Source organism: Limulus polyphemus, unplaced genomic scaffold, assembly GCF_000517525.1.
Source record: "Limulus polyphemus unplaced genomic scaffold, Limulus_polyphemus-2.1.2 Scaffold302, whole genome shotgun sequence".
Taxonomy (NCBI): Eukaryota; Metazoa; Arthropoda; class Merostomata; order Xiphosura; family Limulidae; genus Limulus; species Limulus polyphemus.
In genome coordinates this window covers 444,975-466,847 of record NW_013665912.1, presented here as the reverse complement: position 1 = coordinate 466,847, position 21,873 = coordinate 444,975, and the positions used below count along the sequence as shown (strand labels likewise).

General features: G+C 33.5%; 1 protein-coding gene across 1 annotated transcript in view; it reads left to right on the top strand.

Annotated features, from left to right (window-relative positions):
- Positions 1 to 21,873, top strand: part of LOC106457200 (acylamino-acid-releasing enzyme-like) — a 66,333-nt gene that overhangs the window by 9,085 nt on the left and 35,375 nt on the right. Inside the window, exons 3-5 of the mRNA XM_013916593.2 lie at positions 7,211 to 7,301; positions 10,287 to 10,362; positions 17,003 to 17,142. Of these exons, the coding sequence (XP_013772047.1) occupies positions 7,211 to 7,301; positions 10,287 to 10,362; positions 17,003 to 17,142 (307 nt within the window). The remainder of the gene's footprint in view (positions 1 to 7,210; positions 7,302 to 10,286; positions 10,363 to 17,002; positions 17,143 to 21,873) is intronic.

Sequence of the window (21,873 nt, the reverse complement as noted above, 5' to 3'; positions counted from 1 at the left end):
TTTGCACACGTCTTTCTATGGATGACTGGCTCCTGCTTGCTTCTTCCCATTCATAGCCCAAAAACCACACTCTTCTGCTCCTAGAGGAAGCAGCACAGGTGGGGTTTCTGAAGACAGTGGGGATGTCCGTTCTTCTCCCTCGCAATAACCCATTCATTTGGGGGGGGGGGGGGTTCTTTCCAACCTGTGTTCGTCCCAGCCTTCTCCTCTTTATCTTTGGAGCAAGCAGTTCACATGTCCTTCACCTCACATTTCTTACAGCTTGAAATGTTTTACCTCTATGGGGATGTGAGCTTCTCATGGGTGAGGTTAGACAGAGACCATGGCAGGGATGCCGCTTACTCCACTTCGTCTGGATTTACATCTGTTCACAGACTCGTCTTACCTCGACTATTAGGAGGTTTCCGATCTCTGTTTGATCAAGGAGTCATCATCATTCTTGAGCCTTTGGCAGTTCATCGAACTTTGTCCCACTTCCTTCCTCTCTGATACATTTTGATATCTCCACAGTGGTCATGTATATCACAGAGCCAGGGGGTTTCCAATTTCAGGTTTCTGTGCTTTCAGATATTGGATCTCCTTTCTGGGCCTATGTCACCACAGTGTGGTCTTAGCTTCTCTTTTTCCTGACTCTCTGAATCTGGTGGTGGATTGATTATCTCCTGCCAACAAGATTCTCCTCACGGAGTGGTCCCTCGATCTACAGGTCTTTAGGTGGGTGTATGCTCAGCTGGGGAAGCCTTATATATGCCTTTGCCATGCATTGGAATGCAAATCTTCCTTCCCTTTGGTCTCCAATTTCTCACCTGCTAGCTCTGGGGTTGGTTGCATTCTGTTAAGATTGGAGGGGTCTTCACATCTATGTTTACCCTCATATTCGACTCGTCTCCAGAGTTCTATTCTTATTCCAAACTATTCCGAGTCTCGTTCTACTGGTGGCTCCATTTTATCCAGCACATACTCCAACCTTTCCTCGTACAACCTCCCCTACCCTTACCTCTCTCTCAGTCTCTGTTCTGTCTACCTCAGTTGGACATTGTTTGTCCAGGTGGCTCCACACACTGTCTTCATGCATGGCTCTTGTAAAGTCCATTGTCTCAGTCCAGGGACTGACTCCACGTGTTGCATCTTTCCTTTTCCAGCCAATGAGACTTTCTCTCATGTCCATTTACCACAGGTGATAGTATACCTTCTGCTTTTGGTCTCTTCGATATGGTTTCCATCCTTCCGACACTTCTGCTGCTCATCCTTCACCTGGTTATTTGACAAAGGCTTGTCCACTTTGACTGTGTCTAGCCATTTCGTGGCCTTCCCAAACACTTTCCTTTTCTCCTGGTTTCATCTTCTTCTGACCTTTTCCTCCTTTTTCCATTTGTTTCGAGTCATGCATCCTCCACAGTCCTTGGTTTGCCTGATTGGGACCTCAGTGTGGTCCTTTATGCCTTTCCTGTTCTTCCTTTGAACCTTCACGTTTCTTCTACCTCCTTTCCCTCAAAGCCTAATTCCTTCTCCACCTCACTTGTGGACATCATTGATCAGATATTTCTGCCTTTACTGTTACCTGCTTCCTCTACCATTCCTCTTATGTCATACTATATCCTGACCGGTCCTTCCTCCCTCAAACCTATGTCGCCACAAAAGCTGTTTGGCTTTCACATCTATTTTCTTAACTTCCATCTCTCACCAGTACTCCCATTCCAATCCCAACTGACTTCTTTGTCTGGTTTGTTCCTTGCAGTGTTATGTGGCATGTCCTACCTCCTTTTGGGGTTCAAGTTCCCAACATTTATTCCCTGGCTCCCTTCCATTTCCCGTGAGCTATCCCCTGTCACATCAACTGGTTATGTTTGTTAACTTGATAGCTGGCATATTCAGACTTAATCATGGAAGATCATCGTCTCCACAATGTTTCTTCTCATCATATCTTTTGCTTCTCACCTTTGATGTTCATTGTAAGAGATCATCCAGGCTGGAACGTGGACTATTACCAATACCTTTGTTGCTCATTATCTGCATGATCTGGCTGTATCATCCTTTGCTGGATATCATGTCCTTTCCAAGGTGATTCTACACACATCCATTTGCCTATGACTGAGGTAAGTCTTATCACTTTCTTTTATTTCTGTTTTTATTTTCAGCAACCCTAGTTTTAACCAATGACAATGGGATCCCACTGTGCTGCAGATGCTGCCTGGTCAGGTATGTTTTGCTTCAAGCCATATATAGCACTCACTGTAGAGATGGAGTGTTTCCACAAGATCACTGGTGGCCTAACCAGTTGTGTGTGTATTTCTAGATATCAATAACTTTCACTCATTAAACATGGACTTCTTGAGTAAAGCAGTGTAATGTTCCTCTTGACTCCCCCCCTTTTTTCTTCCAGTGGAATATGGGAGTCCTTACCACTTTTAAGTTCCCAGTCTCTGAGGTGGTGGACTATGGATGCTTCCTTCTGAGTGAGTTTAGAATTCACTTTACCATACCTACTTTTGATTATACACTTAGTGGGAAGAGGGCAGAGCTGGTTTCCCTCCTTCCGATTTCTCTGGATGCTTTTTCCCAGGTGGAAAGATGTTGGTTGGAGCAGGTCCAGCCTATGTGGGATACTCATCATAATACCGGGTTCAGGGTGATACCATTCTGTTCCATTGGTTGTGTGCAGTAGAAACTTCTCTTCCCATTAATTCTGGTTGCAGGAAGTTCTTTCCCTGCTCCTGTTGTTGAGTTTGGGAGACTTTGTTTGCCTTGTAATACCAGCAATGTACACTGTTCCTATGGTTGAGCAAGTGTTGCATATCCTCCTCCTATTTCAGGATGCAAAATGTCTCTTCCCTTCCCTGCATTTAGGGTTGAGTGAGTTATGATTTTGCTCGTAATACTGGTTACAGATATTACCCTGTTCTTATGGTTGAATTGAGGCAATGTTACAATCCTGTAATGACAAGTTCGGTTTGTTGTACTTCTTGCTCCTATGGTTGTTTTGTAAATTTGTTCGGTTTCAGCGTAAAGCTCACTTCATCTTTGTAATTCTGGTTGCTTGACATAAAACACTGTATATTTACAGTTGGAGTTGATATATATTTATATATATATAAATAACATGGTCCATGTGCAATGTGGGATTCTAGTTTTGTGTGAGAGGAGGTAAGACCATACTGGAAGTTAAAATTTTTTTACACAACGAAAATGTATTTCCAACAGGTACTTACCTCTTTTCACACACTTCCCACTGCTGGTGTTTTTCTTTTCAAGCCTGCTAATTCTCGGAAGTGAGGATTAAGTGGGAATAGCAGTGAAAGCTAGCTGCAAATAGTCACATGATATGTGTAGGTTGAGAAATGGTGTAAAATTGATGGGGTATATAGACTGGTGCACTGATTACGAAAATTGTTTAAGCAATTCTTAGAGGGCAGATTTGTGTGTGTGTGTGAGAGGAGGTAAGTACCTATTCGAAATACATTTTCAGTGTAAGAAAAATGTTAACATTCGGTTTAAATAAGTAATACATGATAAATGCATTTAAATACAAGGAATCTATTACTGTTACCATCTCTCTCATTATGCTTTCTGCAATGCTTCAGAAAAATATATTTTCAGGAATGCTTTCCAACAGGTGGACTTTGTTTGTGTTACTCAAAAAAAGTCTTTGTTTTGTGCATTGATGACTTAAGCAAAAAACTTAATCTTTTCATTTTTTAATTGGTCCAGAAATTATTGTGTAAAATGTTTATTTCAAAATTAATAAATGAAATAAATTTTTTTAATACTATGAGAAAATTACTCGTGATTTTTATTCAAGGATTTAGTAGTTTGAAGAAGAAAATCTAAGTCTGAATTTGGTAATTTTTATTGTTTTACATGTGTGAAAAGTATGCATAGTTCATACAGTAAAGCTGTAATAGAGCTTTCACTCAGCTAATAAATTATTCTCACATAAGAGATGTATAGTTATAATCAAATATTAATAATTTGTAACATTAATGTTGGTTAGTTGATTATTTTTATACTATTAAGCTGAACTACCTTGAATTAATTGAAACTGATAATGACAGTATTTTGATTCTTTGAATGGTTGGAATAAATTCTTTCTGAAGAACTTCAGTGATACAAGTCCTTTCTTAAATAAAACTAGTTTATTCTTTCTCAATACAACTTTGCAATACACAGAATTTCCACCGTCACTTTAACTTAAACACACGCTATAATTCACAATGATTCACACACTTTACTTACGGTCACTACCGCTCACTCGACTCGATTATCTGTCTCTGTATCTCCCTATCTGCCCTTATCTATGCCGTCACTTTATTTGCCGGCTTATATACAGTCATGATCCTTCTAGAAACCCATGACGTATTACCGGCATCACGTGACTACCGCTGTCGTAACAATGCCTTATTTTTCAGTGGCCAACAATAATGTAGGTTGTACACATGCCTTGAGAGGGATACATTATAAAATTTTTGTACAATGCTGTGTTCTCTCAGGTGGCTTTCTCTTTCTTTCTCAAGCTTAAGCCTTCAGTTTAGTAAGTAAAGTTTTTGTTTAAGTATTAACTTTTTCTCTCAAGGTTTAATCATTAAACGTAACTAGCTCTTGATAAGCCTATTATGAAGTTCTTAGGAAAATTTAGAGCTAACTTTCCAGTAAAGGCACTGCTTGTTGTTGTTTTTTGAATTTTTCACCTTTGATATAGTTTTCTGTGTTTGATGAAGATTGTTTTATTGTGTTTCACATCATGTCCAATCTCTTTCATTCTTCATACTTGGTTAAAATCAGATTTGCTTCATAATACATTTGCAGTTTAAACTCATGTTATTTTGTGTAACCCACCCGATTACTCTTGGGAGAAATCAGTACACCTGAGAATACCACATTTATAATGTAATATCTGTTGTTGTTGTTTGGAGTTAAGCACAAATACACACAGTGGGCTATCTGTGTAATATTTGCAAATGAAGAATGGTTGAAACTTTGAATGTGATTTGTTTTTATGTATTTCATTAGTATCAAGATATTCAATTAAAAAAAATGTGCATGGGTCATGGGTCAAAGACCATGTCATCATGTTTGTTGACTCACATTCAAAAGTTTATTGAACTACTATTCTATGAATTTATGTCAATAAGTTTGGTATCAAACTGTATATTATAATTCAAATTTTAGTATTATACATTATTCAATTTCTTAATTTAAAAGTAAATTTAAAAACACACACCTAAACAATGATTTTTTTGTGTCATGTGGTATGCTGAATGCAGCACTGGTTCAGATTAGATGTTTGTGATGTCAAAATACAAAGCCTATAGTTTTGTACGAATTAGGAACTCAAATTACAGATATTGACAAGATAGAATATAAAATATTCTATGTGCTGAGATATTGCTCATGTACTGAATCAAATGCAGTGGCCCTGCTAACATCTTTCCATTTTAGGAAACACTTTTATATACACTTACTTCTGTATATGACATGTAAATAACCAGTCAAAAGCTAAGAATGTCCCCCCTAGTGGCTTTCTCAGTCATTTTCAACTATTACGACGTCATCTTGTTCTTTTGATACTAAACTTCAAGGTGGTAAGTTGAGTCTTTAGTCTGCTCGAAATTTAATATTTTTTAGACCCAAATACAGCGTAGTTACTAAGCTTGATAAATTATAGTGGAATTCTGTGGTATCGATATAGTAATATATGATTTTTGGTTATTTCAAATGTATATATAAAACCTAAAATAAAATTATTGTGTTTGTGTTTCACATCCTCCACATGCAAAATTTTATGAGTCTTAGCAACCTACGACAAGCAGCAAATGAGTTCAAAGGTCGTTACTAGAAGAGATAATTGTTTGCTGTACATCTTTATTTACTGTTCTATGTTTTAAGAAAAATAAGTTTAAGAACTTATTTGTAAATAGCAATAATGTATATACATATATAATGTATAATAATTGAATGTGACTAGTCCACAGCCAAGACAGATCACTTTGTAAAGGCTAAAGGTGAGTTTTATATTATTGGATATGGTAACATGAGTGCATGTGAGCCACATCATTGTAACTTCTGTATTGTTAGCCAGGCACAGCTGAAAAGGCAATATAATAAAAAATAATAAATATATATAAATGTATAATATTATGAGATTTAAGCTATTTAGTCTAAACAATTTTGCTTTCGTGTTATAATTTGTAGTCATTCTAGAATGAAAAAGCTTAACAAACCTTAAGACTTAATAAAAAAAATCTCATATTTTGCATATGACAGCCTTGGGATGATTACTGATAATCTGCCAAATTTCGTGAACATACGCTTACTAATTTAAAAGTCATAGCATGAAAACTCTATCAAGCACAAAATGGTTACGACATCGGTCCAACGGATCGAGCACATGCTGAAAGAGTTAATTACATTTAAAAATATCCTTCCCTTTCAAGCAGTAGATGTGCAGCTGTTAAAATGCAAGATGTTAATTTCTAGCCACTGCTATTCGTACAAACAAATGTTCAACTAATATTAGACAGTCGAGTTGTTCAGTAATGAAGAATTTGGTCACACTGTGGTATGATTTTCATAATCATAGGCAACTACTTTGAAATAATTTGGTTTAGTTGAACTTTAATAATTTATAAACATACTTAGTTTAAGCATTATGTGCTTGATAAAAAAGAAATGGAAGTTAATTGTTGATGTTTCAATCATGTTGAGGTATACTAATGTAGTAAACTTGTATATTGGTTTTCTGTTATATAGGTCAAAACTTATTAGAGATGTTGATTTTTATTGCATATAATTTTCTTACTTAAAGTAACTTTTAGTTGATTTACCAATAGTTTCAGTTTCTTTTAGGTTTGAATTGTCATTGATGGTATCAGCACAAATCCCAAAACGTATAAGAAGGCATGCTTAAGCATTGTAAAATCTAATATGAATAATTGAAGATATTTGGATTTTGCGTAGGACAAACATTACTATTGTTTTTTATTATTTGATTCTATGTCTCTTGTGAGTCAAACAAACCTTTTCATTCATTAAGTATACCTACAGTGGTGCTTCTTCAAGAATTAAAAACCTTGAAATATGTTTGCTTTACATTACTAAACTTGGAGAAATAATTTTAATTATAATTATTAAAACATTATACTATTCCTTTTATTATAGTAAAACAATTTCAGTTAACATGGCAATTACATAAGTAGTTCTACTTATATTTTAGGAAGCTATCTAGTGTTTCTTCATCTGGAAAGTTCCTAGCCATTCTTAGCGAAACACCAAACAAGAAAGGGGAAAAACAGCAATACTTGGAAGTAAGACATAAAGTGTTCATTCTACTTTTATGTTTTAGGCTCAGGTACTTGTCATGTATTATACTTGCATGTGTTAAATGTTCATCTCGTATAAAAACAATAAAGTGAAAAAGGAGAAATCACATTTTAACTATTTCAGTTATGGTTATATTCATTTAATCTAGACCCGGCTTAAGGCATATTGACACCAGCTTTCTAAGCCTGTTAGTTGAAGTTATTCTAAAATAAAATAAAGGACACATATTATTTGGTAATATCATTACCAAATGCTACCATCCAAAGTAATTATTCAACAATGGGATACTTAAGACTGTTAGAATTCAAAACCAATAAACATGTTAAAAAAGAGATAAATTACTTTAAAGAGAGAGACTGCTTTTATATATTGATGAATATATCTCAATTTCTTATAAATTTCTATGATATTGACAACATCATGATTTTGGTAATAGCTTTTTTTGTTCTTTAGGAAGAAAATCATATGAACAATTTGAACTTGTTTTATGCATTTTAATTGTGAAAGGGTGTTTAATATTTCCATTTAGATCTGCCATTTTGTATTTCTTATTCACTTGAGTCTACTGAGTATTATGTGAAATATAATTTGAACTTATAAAATGTATTCCAGGATCAGCTGAGTATACCAGTTATAAGCTTCATTATCAAGTGCAGTTTTATATGCCTATAGTAAGAGTGACAAAGTAACACAGCTGTTCAACTTATTAAATGTTTGACATCATGCAAATCTTGTTCGTCTTTGGTGACAAAGTGTAGTTAGATAATCACATAACTAAATTTAGAAAATAGTGTGCTAACATCAAGGGAATATTAAATTCCATAATTGTTTATGATTCAAAAATGGGTAAAATTACTGACGTGTGTGTCTATTGATTCAGCTAAGATGTTAAACTGGCAATTTTATGTATTGTATAAACATTATTTTGACCTTCATCTTTCACACAAAGTTCTGGAAAATAGTAATACTGGTCAGAACATATTTTAATATTTACTAGTTGTATGCCAAGTTATGTACATACCAACAATATAACTGAGCAGATCTATACCAAAACATTTCAGCCATGTCTTGCATATTTAGAAATATACAAGTAATACACAAATACCAGCAGTGGTCATAATTCACTAGCATAAGGTTACTGGATTTTTAGATCTGATTAGTCAGTTGTTAGGAAAAGATTCAAGCTATCGTTATGTACAAATGTATTAACATGTTCTGTTCTGTTTGTCCAATTTTTTTCTGTGGTCATCTTTGTTTAAATGTCAGAAACATTGTTGGAACTTGTCAGCAAGTGGGCTAGTGATTATTATTTATATTTCATTATTACACACACACACACACACAGATATGTAAATTATATAACAAGAACTTAATTGAAAACTGATGAAAACATTGTTACATATACACTTAGGTTAAGATTAGACTTAATAAAATCTTGAAATACATGTGAAGTTTCTACATGCAATGCTGATACAATTACTAACTTCATTTAATCAAATTTTTAGCTCTGTCAGTCACATGCATTTCTTTGCCAGTAACTATATATGTGAAAAAAAATATTTCTCACAATGTGATAAAATTCAAGACTGTCTTTCAATTTGGATCAGCCCTTTTTTTCTACAGTTACAAACAATGTGAGCAATCAACTGTCAAAAAATTGTGACTGAATGACATGTTTAATTATTTGTTAGAGTTGATGCAATTTAATGCTAATGATAATACCTCTGAAAGTCCTACATAAATTGCAGCAATGATATGTTTGTACTAATAAGTAAATGGATACTGATATATAAATGACTTTCAATGTGCTATTTCAAGATTAAAAGATAGACTCCTTAAATAAAAATGGTTTAAATACTGAATAAAATAGAACAATTACAGAAAATAATAGTGATACCTTTGACTAGTTCTTTCATTTATTAGTAACACTCAGCCTCTTAGAGAATTTTTACAATCCTAAACTAGAAGTAGGCTAGTTAAGGAGACAAACACACAGAGCTAAGTACATTCATTATTATTTACTGATAATATAAGGCACAAATTTTCTTAGTTCTGATTAACAGTCTGGTTTACTCATTCACTAATTTTCTTCCCAGTGGCTCAGCAACAAGTTAAAGGTTTATAATGCCAAAAAGTTGCATTTAAATATACATGGCAGGCACAGCACAGATAGCCCATTGTGTAGCTTTGTGCTTAACAACAGACAAACATTTACTAATTTAAATGGAACTCAGAACTCATTCCTGAAATTAAACTACTTCCTACAAGGTTTGCTTTTATAATTTTTTCCCCAAGAAAGAAAGTAACAACTGTAGAAATAATGTAAAATGTTACAATGGCTGTCAAATATAACTTCTAACACCTAAATTTTTTATGAAAATTGGAATTAATCAATCACAACTTTGTTAAAAACTCATTAAAAAAATATATAATTTGATATACTACTGCATAGCAATATTATACAAATCTAATACTGTCATTTTATAAACATACCCAAAGGGATGAATAATTTTAAGGTGGATTAGTATTGGCCTCAGTACATCCACAGCCTATTGGGTTTTAAAGCAATAAAAATTACTGATTAGGTCTTGAAAACAGTGTTGTTTCTTGCTGTATACTGTTGTCAAGTTTGTAGCAAAAATGGACAATTGAAGGTTGATGCATGGTTGTTTCCATCATATTTTTTATTTTTGTTGTTTACAGTTTCTTTGAATGAACATATATGATGAGATTTTTGTCATGCACTTTTTTTCTATGTTGTAAAACATGGTTTGTGAAAAACAATTTACCATGTTCATTAACAATATGGAAGAGGCATTATTTATTCCTTAAATATGAAGTGCTTGAAAAACAAAATCAATTATATATGGTTGTGTCATATGGGGCAGTATCAAATTCAAGCCTTATAAATTATTAGAAAAATATAAATAATAACATTGTTCAATTTTGTCTAAATATTGTCTTTCCAGGTTTGGACTAGCAAATTGAAAATTCTTAATGTCAACCTTCAAAACTTAGAAGCTCATGGGAGTGTTTGTGATGATAGTAAGTATTGAGAAGATGTTTATGAGTGTCAGGAACTTACTTTTTAATAGTATATATTTAAAGTAAGTATATGGGTGTGTTGGGCTAAGGATTATTCTACAGTAGATGTCTGTGACTTTTTGGCGATAAATTAGACAATAAACGAACAGCACACACTCCACTTGTTTTTAAAATAATATATATATATTAGAAACAAGTTGAATGTATATACAAAATTCTTTACACTATGGAGATTATAGGTGTATTTTAAACACTACAATTCTAAGTAAGTTCGACAATAAACAAACAGCATGCACTTCACTTGTTTTTAAAATAATATATATATATTAGAAACAAGTTGAACATATATACAAAATTCTTTACACTATGAAATTATAGTTGTATCTTAAACACTATAAAATTCTATTCTTCTTGTCAAAAGTCCACTTAGGCCTATTCAAATGCTTTAGAATTCATTTGACAAGCCAAACTATTTTTCTATTTTATATATATATATATTGGTTGTATCTTAAACACTGTACAGTTTATTTCTTTTGGTCAAAAGTCCATTTAGGCCAATTCAGTTGCTTTAGAATTCAGTCGACAAGCTGAACTATTTTTCTCCACTTTTTCGTATTGCAACAATATCCATATATAATTCACTTACACTGTCGCATGAGTTACTGCGGTTATATCTTGTACTTCCAATAGTCGTCTACTTTTCGTGCTTCCAAACAACTGTCTGTTTTTTGTGAAAGTCCACACAGCCAGGTTCAATTAGCTTAGAATACCCTTTGACAAGACAAATTATTCTCCTTATCTCTTTCAAACTATTAATCTCACTCTAACATATCAATTGGGCCTTTCACTCCTATTACAGTTAACTTTGCATTTTCTAACTTTTTTTCTCACCAAACATCTCTTTCCTATGAGTTTTCTTTTTTACACTTTCTCTTTTTGTTCATCTGGTTGCCAATATATCTATATATATGTCTATCACTTAGGCTTTCTAAAAATCTCTCTAGCCTCGATATCAGTGGATTGCACACAACATTCGATAGCCTTGACATCAATGAATTACACACACAAAATAAATCAATTTATAATATAACTTACACTAAACAGTCTTTTATATCTGACAATGACATAATCTGTAAAGAAAAAGTTAGTATAAAAATCACTTGAAGATCACTTCATTTAATAAAATGTTTAGTGTTGTTGATTTACAAAGATCCTATAACATACCTTTTTATTTCTAAATGAGGATAATAAACAAAACATATTATTCGTACAATGTTTTAAAAGTGGCTTCATACTTATTAAACTAACATAAAGGTACAGTAAGGATTCCTTCTTCAAGAATATATTGTTTTGGATGAAATAAAGTATAAATTAAACAAAGTAAGACAGCCCTCCCTTGTGGCTCAGTGGCAAGTCTGAGAGCTTAAAAATCTGTATCCCCCTAATGAATGTTTTATGGCTACTTTTGATGTAACTAGGAACAGCTTAGATAATTATTTACCCACTTTGTAAAAAACAAGCATTTTTGTATTTAATGTAAAAACTATATCACCAAATTGATTATGTGATTATGAGGTCCCCACTAGGACCAATCCTAGCTAGTCACCACAAACAATCTCAGTTGAACGACTGACAGAGAACTTGAAATCAATATTTACAAATGCTATTTTGATGACCCTTTTATCATATTTTTGGTCAAAAGATTTATTTCATTTTTTTTTATAGTTAATCTTGTAGCATTCATGTATAAAGTTTACCTGTGAAAATGATAAACAGAATATTTTTCGTTTTATAGATGTGCTAATTACTGGAGATGCTCAAGGTTTTTTAGTCTATCAAAAGAAAATATTCACAGGACAGCTCACCTAGTTTGATAATTTTATTCCTGTAAGATATAAGATCAACCTTGAAACATACCTTGACTTGATCTTTTAAGTTTTTAAACTTATTTTACATTTTCAGATTGTTTTCTCAATGAAATATTGTTGTATTATAGATACTTTAATAAACTATTTGAAGGCTAGACATGATATTTCTGAACAAATTATTTAAAACGCTAGTAAAAATTTTCACAATTGATAAATGCCCAATTTCTTTGACCATCTCCTACTTAGGACAACAAAATACCATACTTTCTAAACTACTTAAGTTTTTAATATGAAAGTCTACTCAAAGATAAAAATTGACATTATTTTCAAACCATCCTTTACATTAAAATGTATCTTCAAAATGAAAGATTTTCTTCCTATCTCTTTTTAATTCTTAGATTATCGATAATTACATGTGTAGTGAGTGTAAGGCCACCTATATCAGAAAAATTAAGTTACATTTTTTGTCTGCATCTACGAGCACAAGAGAATATCACTTAGGCCAGGTAACATCCTTTGAAAGGCAATTCAGTTCAGTTATCAAAAATATCATAGATATGAAAGTGAACATCCAATAACTCAGTCAGGATTCACTATTATATGTAATGATGATTCTTATCTTGAACTTTTAATCAAAGAAAATCTCTCCATAAAGCAAATCTTCCCCTGTTTTAAATATAACACAATCTTGTTATATGCTTAACTTTTTTAAAGCAGCTTTTTCAAGCAAATGATCTTCTAATAAACAATTTTATAAACACAATATTTATTTGAAAAATTAAATATTTTTCATTTTATTTCTTCTCCTCCATTGATACTATTTCTATAGAGTCAGTAACATTGTTGGTTAATTTTAATGTTGTCTTTGCTTCATGTGATTAGATGATTAGTTTGATTTTGCATTTACTATTGTGCAAAATTTTATTTTATTATGCCTGACAATAACCTACGTAAAGAGTCCAATGTTGCATGACCATATTTATATACACATTGTATATGTATTTATAAGTTATAAAAATATTATCAGTGACAACAAAGTTATCAGACTGAATTCCATTTATGTGATTCTTTTTGTAAATACTTGGATTTTACCTAGAAATATTCTAATTTTTATTACTAGGTTTTCAGTTTTATCATACATAATGTATGTTTTCTTTATTATAACATTTCTAGATTTATTATACACAGTAATTTTGGAAGTATAATATTTTTTATTTATGTGTGTAATTTCATTTGTGCTTGTGCTTAATAATATTAGTGTGTTTCATTCATAATATTGCTGATATGTTATTTACCACTGCAAGGATGATAAAGAACAGTCATTTATAATATTTACATTGCTAAGTGTATGAACTTTCTCTCTCAAAAGCAAATCACATTTTCAAGAAACATTTTATTTTCACTTTGTTCTTTTGGTTTTACATTACATGAATCACTTTGGAATGTTTTTTAGCACTTTTTGTAGCACTTTCATTCACAAAATTAAGTCTTTCTTGACATTGATGGGATGTGACACAGCTTTGTATTATATGCATTAGTATAAAACCATTTGTATAAAATTGTTTTGTTCAGATATTGTTGATTAATTAATTTTATGAGTGAATGTTTTATTATTGTTTAGTTTTTGTTATAAGAGTTAAAAGCAGACAATTGTAGTAAGTTTTGTTAATAATTCATTGATGTTGAGAATATCGAACGTGACATGCAATATATTGACATCGAGAGTATAGAAGGCGGACAGACGATTAGGTAATAAAGATATAAGTAGCTTGAGATGAGTGGGAAGCAGCAGACAGATAATAGCAAAAGAAAATAAAGTTGGTGTGAAGTTAACTACCATAGAAGTGATAGGCCTAATGATTTACATAGGCCTAACATTTAATATGTTAGAGTGAAACTAACAGTAGAGAAGAAGATAAGAAAAATAATTTTATTCTGTCAAAGTAGGGTTCTAAAGTAATTGAATCAGCCTGAGTGCACTTTGACAAAAGTAACAGAGGATCTTTAAAAGAAAGAAGACCAAACTATTACAGTAACTCACACCACAATTGTAAGTGAATCATAGAGAATACTAGTGCGATAGAAATAGAGAAGATAGTTCGGCTTGTCAACTGAAATTCGAAAGTAATTGAATAGTCCTAAGTGGATATTTGACAAGAAGGAGAGAACTACATATGTAGTATTTATGATATGTCCATAATATCTATAGTGTTGAATACTTTATTGTACATACGTTAACGTGATATGAATATATATACATTATTTTCAAAATAAGTGAAGTATGTGCTGTTTATTTATCGTTGAATTTATTGCTAACAACTCACAGACACCCACTGTAGAAGAATCCTAAGCCCAACAACAACAACACAGTATCTATTTATACTATTAAGAAATATAACTAAGTTTTTCTGTTTGGCAATTGGCAAAAAAGGAAATTTATATATATATATATATATATATATATATATATATTATTTTAAATTCTAACACCATCCTTGTAAGAACCATATTTGGAATTACTTTTTAAGATGAGAATGATATAACTTATGTTTCGTTGTTATATTTCAAAAACAAACTTAGCACCCAGTTATCTTATTTTTGCAATAAGTATAGATGTAGGGATATAGTGTCTAGTGACTTATTGCAGGTGGAATTTAAAAGAATGCATGATGTCAAGTTGAATAAAAATTTTATTGACAGGTAAACAATAGAATAGGTGATTGTCTTGCAGGTGAACTATAGAAGTGTACTTAACTTAATTGAGAATTTGATAAATTACCTGTGTTAATTTATTATTTAAATAAAATAAAGTTGAAATAAACTTTACTTTGAAAATAAATTACAAACTATTTGACTTACTAACTTAAAAAAGGGTGTACACAAAAAGCTGTAGAAGCTATACAAATACAGTTCAAAACAGGGACAAAAAGTCATAAACAAGTCGGGACTTTTTTCAGTCAGTAATGAACTGTTTGAAAATGCTAAAATGGCATATTTTAGCTGAATAGTCCGAAAATTGGATCACATGAATCAAATGAATTCCCGCATTATGTGATATTTCTAGAGCAGTCCTGCATTTCACAATATTTCATGAAATAGGAGTTACTTTATGTGATTGGACCCTGATACAGAAAGTCACATCTAAGGCTAAATTAACCCAACTTCAACTGGGAATTTTAGAAGAATCAAAAACTTTTGTAGTCATGAAATTTATACTGTAATAAAATGAGATGTAGTATTTTCTTACCACATTATCACAAGCAATTGGAGAATTTCTAGAACTACATTTTTTCATCCAAGGAAATGGTCAAAATAGATGTACTAGAAGGTAAGATGTTTTGTTAAAATGTTTTTTGGAGTTAATATTTCTTTTAGAACTGCAACACAGAGAAGCTGTATATATGTGCATGTCCTTGTTTATGTTTTTATGTATATATTGTTAAAAGTCTTACCAATATCAAATTTTAATTGAAACATTTGAGATCTTGCTAATCACTTTTGTATTTATTTTATGTGATGTATAATGTTTTAGTAACATGAATCTATCACTCATACAGCAGATTCAGCTTCTTTTCATTTTTCTTACTAATTACATAAGTACTTTCCCTTCTACTTTCACTTATTCATAGTATAGGTTTTGAAGTGCTCTCAGAAGAGGCAGATGCATCTATTTTAGTTTCTCATTATTATTTTAAGGAATTTGATATAGGCTTATCAAAAACATAAAACTTATCCAAAACTGTTGTAACTACCATAGTACTTTTATTAAAAACAAGGATAATCATCCTACAATTTTAATTGGTGGATCTTTTCATTGTTTATTATCTATCAGATACAAATTTGAAAAAAAATTAAAATGGGAGAAAATGTTGGAAAAACAGAATTTGTCATACAGTCAGTTAAAATCCTAAGATTGGCCAATAACAAACAGAGCCTCTGTGTAAAAGAGAACTTGCTCATACACAAACTGAGGCCAGAGATTAACCAAGTAAATTCAGGTTTTAAACTACTACTGATTATATGATTGTTATTACCATGTTGTAACAGTGTGAGCATTTGGACTGAGAAACATATTGTTTATTCAGAAAAGTGAACTTTGCCAGAATTATTTGTTGCACATATTTATTTATACTAAAAAAACACAGTTTTATTATTTTTTGTTTTCTTTATCCATCAAATTATTGACTTGTTTTATTCTGTCCTATACCACTGAAGTCCACATATTGTTTAATTTTATGATAACCAATAAAATCATGGACCCCCAAGCAATTTGATTAATAAATATTTAGAAAAATTTGTTTCAAAAGTTAATGGTTCCCATTGGTAATTCCAGGATTAATAACTTTAAATGATTAGAGTATATGCTGAAAACTGAACCTAGCCAAGCACAAACAGAAAAGTAAATTCTTACTTGTATTTTTAAAGCTATAAGGTCTTGATTAATTGATTGACTGATAATGAATTTACATTAACTTCAGATAAAATTATCCATATAAACTTAATAACACAAGTAATAGAGCAGAAAATCTTTGCATTTGCAGTAAATTTTAGGATTATGTAGGATTTTGTTTTTCAAAGGAAGGTAAATTAAGATAGATATAAAGCTAACTTCAAAAATGTTAGTCATATAAATGACATTCACTTTATACTAGTTTAGATTTAGTTATGTGGCTCATGTGTTTAGTAGATAAAGTTTTAAAGTTAATTGTTATATGCTTATATGTTAAATATTTAACTCATCCAAGAATAACTGAAAATTTTATTAATTCTAGAAGAATTTGGTTGTTTGGAGTGGTCTAATGATGAAAGCTACTTGCTGTATATTGCTGAGAAGAAGAAACCTAAAGGAGAGTCATTTTTCAAAGAAAGCAGTATACATAGTGGTAGCTTAAAGAAAGAAGAGATAAGAAAGGTATATATATAATGTTTAGGATATTTATGATTTCATAAAAACAAAAATAATTCAGTATATTTTTAAAAATGTTCAGAAAGTATAGAGTAAGAATTAATGTGTATCAAAGAAATTAAACATCTAGGAAACCACACAGTGTTTAGCAGTACATAACACATCCATTACATGATTTTGATTTCATTAGGTGCTATGTATATAGTTACATACAAGTTTTTCCTTGTCACCTCCATTCTCTAGGCATGTGCACACACCATTCTATGGATGATTAGTTACTGCTTGCACCATCTCGTCAGTTGATAGAACATCACACTCAGATTCTACTTTCAGGAGCAACCAAGCCAAGTTTCATTATCAGAGCTGAGAAATCTATTCTCACTCCAACACAATATATTGTCCATCTGTGTATCTATTTATACACGTATCTCAGTCAGAAAAGGAAGTCCGCTTAAGGGATGGGTGCATATCTCAATGACCTGGAATTCCAGGGCCTTTGGATGAATGATGAGGTTTTCCTACACAATGTTTTAGAATTTCTTGCTGTTCAAAGGGTGATGTCTCACGGTCTGGACTTATTAATTGGGAAAAATCATCAGGCTCCACTTCGACAATTCCATGGTGGTATTTTCCATCAAGGGGGCATTTGGTCCAGGTCTCTTTGTTTTCAAACATTGGATCTTCTTTCTTGGGCCCACTCCTATCATATCACCCTACTAGCTTTTCATGTCTTGGGGGTGATAAATTTGATGGCATATCAATTGTCTTGACCAAACGAATTCTTCCAACAGAATGGATACTGCATCACAAGGTTTTCCTTTGGATTTACTCTCTGTTTGGAACACTGATTGATGTACTGGCCACTCATTGGAACATCCAACTATCAGCATTTTTGGTCTCCAGTACCTCGAGCTCAGGCATTGGCAGTAGATGCATTTCAGTCAGGACTGGATGGGATTACAACTCTAGGCCTTCCCACTGATTTGCATGATTAATTTGAATCCCTTGTTGGGTCTTGCTGATAGCACTGGTTTGGCAGCTAAAGCCCTGATTTCCACTTCTGCGGTACCTTCAGGAGTGCCCACCTCTTCCACTTCTTTTTTGGCCATCTGATATCGTACATCCAGCCATCTTGAAGCTCCAGCTTCATGCATGGAGCTTATGAAGTCCTTCGCATGGCATCTAGGTTGAACTTCTATGGATGCCATGTATCTGTTTCAGTCTTTGCATAGTCCCATAATGGAAATGGCATACATGGAGAGGAGGTTGAATGCACTTCATCTAGAAGTGCCAACCATAACTCATTTTTTGACCAACTATTTGACAAGAGTTTTGCTTCTTCTACAATCATCTTGTATAAGGTAGCTTTATCGACTACCTTTAGATACTCGAGCCGAAATTTATTTCACTCCTCAGTGCCCTCTGGCCTCCTCAAGTTGTTTCAGGTTCTTCGTTCTAAATGACTGTTTCACATACCTAACTGGTATATTAAGATGGTATTTCATGCTCTTTCTCTTCATTCATTTGAGACCTTAACCTCATGTACCATCTTTTACTTAAGGTTTAATTTTTATTGCTGCTGGCCTGCCAGTTGGAGTTGTTTATGCTGATTGTATATAGGACACTTTATCATTCTACCTACGTCCTCCTATACTCAGACAGGTTCTTCTTCCCTAAGATACTGGCAGCTAGGGAAGGAGATAAATCCTTTTCACTGATCCATCTGACCACTATTTCTCACATCTATGATTGATCAGATCTTGATTATTTGTTGTCCAATGAAGGTCTTGAAGTGTTATGTTGCCTACACTAACACCTTTATAGGTACTAGACAATGACTTTTTATTCATTGGGATCCTTTAGTCGAGGTGGCTGCATAATTGATCCAGATCATTTATTCTGGGCTCTCTTTGGAAGTGAGGAGCCTTCTGCATGTCACATCTCTTTGGATTCATTGCTCTTCTATGTCCTTCATGGCCTGGTTGAATTGCTCGCTGGAGGACATTGTGTGGGCTGGTATGTGGACCTCCTCCAATACTTTTATCTCACATTATATGCATGATCTGGCAATATCTTTCTCTGGGTTTTCATCAACCCCCAGTAGCTCTCTTAACCACATTCACTAGATTATAAGGAGGTGTGAATATCTTCATTACTATTATTGTCTCTTCTTTATTTTCCAGGATCCCACTCTGTGGCAAGAGTTGCCCAGGCAGATGTGCTTTTATTAAACCAATTCTGCACTAGCAACCACTAACAATATACTTTATCTAGGATGAAACAGGCTCTGTAGAAATTGGGTGTTCCATAAGACCACCTAGAGGCAGGCTGGGTAGTATTACTGTACTAAGCTGAACTGTTACTTATGGATTATCATGAGTAACGTATAAGGGGATCCTGCTCATCCCTGCTGATCATTAGATTGAATAAATTGAGGTTGGTTTACTTGTAAAAATTTAAGGAACTTGGTTCAGTTATTGCATTGTTTCCAGAGAATTATTCCTTGGGACTCTCCAGTGTGCAGTACCCTTCCTTCTTTTTGATAAATATCAGTTCAGTACTTTGTTTGTGGAAAAGGGTTCATTGTCTCCTCGTAATTCTGAATGCAATGCAGAGTGGTCCCATCCTGGGTCCTTGGTTGAGCACCATTTGTTTCACGTCCTTTCCGTAATTTTGGGGGCAAGTGGAATTTACTTTGCTCACATGGTTGAGGAGTGAGAATGAGTGTTCATAATTCCAGACTGGATGAGTTCTGTTTCCTCAGGTTAAATACTGATATAGAATCCCGTCATTCCGAGTTTGGAGTGTTGCCTTTCGGACTTCTTTAGGTTGAGGAGAGGGGTTGTCCACTTCGGTGTTGTTTACCTTCTTATCATGATTCTGGAGGCTCCAGTCACAAATATATACATATATATATATATATATATATATATTGCAGTCCAAATGCCCTAGCCACCAACATGGATTTAGGAACCATGGCCCTATAATTCCAAACCTGAGCTATCTGGTTGGGGCCTGGCTTATAGTGTTGATGGATCATGCCACATTCCACCGGAATTGAATGATTTAGGTTCTGGGTGAAGAATATACCTGTTCTGGATGTAGCACAGTTCCCCCACTAGGGTGCTAATCTCCTATTGGCTCACCCACTATCTATGCAGATGCATTCTGTATGGATAATGCCCTCACTGGCCCCTCCACCTTATCATTATGGGATTCTAGCTGTAGTGTGAGTGGGGTGTGTATGTTTTGGAGCTTAGCATTTTCTTAAATCTATAATGTATTTCCAATAATACTTATCCCCTGTCACACTCTCCCACCCTTCCACCTCACTAATAGCAGGTGTTAGAGACTGTGGATTGGGTCAGTCTCGAAAAAGTGATAATATTATCAGAAGAAGGTACTTACATGCAGTACCAAGATAGAGGGTGCATTGACGTAGTTGTAGAGTGTTAGTACACAGATATTGCCAAGGGCAATTAAGTGGGGAATAAAAGACTGGAGAAAGTGAGTAAAAATCAGACCAATGCTTAGATGGGCAAAGGAAGAAACCCTAGCAGTCAAGTAATAGATATAGTGTGAGAGGAGGTAATTATTATTGGAAATACTTTTTCAATTTAAGAAAATGTTAACTTTCAAAGATGAGCTTTCAAAAAACAGCATCAGAAATTGAATGCCAACTGCATGTGAAATCCACGAGGCAGAGGAGGTAACCTAGTGGGGCAGCACTCAGTGGGAGATTCTATCCATTAAGTGCAGGGAATAGTCTTCACCTAATGTTACTGTGGTATTCATTGTTATGAGAAGAGGTAAAGAAAAAGAAAGCATCACAAGAATCTTTTGCATGGTGCTTAAATTTGCTAAGGTGGGCAGAATGCAAGATTTCTCAATTGGCTACTACCTCACAGGTGGGCAGCTTAACATGAGTATGTAGTGTGGCTAGGACCAGTGCTTTTTTTGTGAAACAAAAAAGGTGCCAGTACTCATATATATAAAAAATTAAGGGATGAAAACATACTGAATTATCTTTTTTTATAGAAAATTCTAAATTTTCATCATGTTTGCATCTGATGCAATATCCCATCCTTGTTCCTTGCTTTTGGTGTGTACTGCTCAGTGATGTTCTTGGAGCAACCATGACTCTACGCATTTTTTTGGGTTAAAGTGTGGAAGGGGCAGTCCAATAAATTTAATAAACAAAAGTGCCTAAACAGATTTTGTCATCAACGAAGCTCTGGTTGGGGTGACAATCAAATTCATCTGCATAAACCCTCGTTCACATTCACTGGAAGAAATGGTAATAGTATTCAGAATGTATTTCAAATGCTGCAATTTTTCCAGAACCATCTTTTCAATCAAATATCGACGAAATCCACGATTCATATCTCTTTCCTTTAGTCCTTTGATGTCCCACCAAATGCAAAGCATCCTTTTCTGTGGATGAAGGCCAGGTTTGGGGGTCAAAAGTAGTTTTGTCTAGGGCTGAGCCATTGTTTTTGGCATTTAATATTCGTATAGATCATTTTTCATCACCGGTGGCAATTCTGTCCAAAAATGGTTCACACGCATTATGTGCCAGAAGAGACGAAGCAAAGTTCACAATTGGAAACGATGATCATTGGAGAGTTTGTGAGGCACCCAAACACTTTCTTTATGGAGTTTTCCCATATTCCTTATATGTTTACATATTATTTTTATGAGAGAAATGCAATTTCAGGGCCATTTCACGAGTGTGTT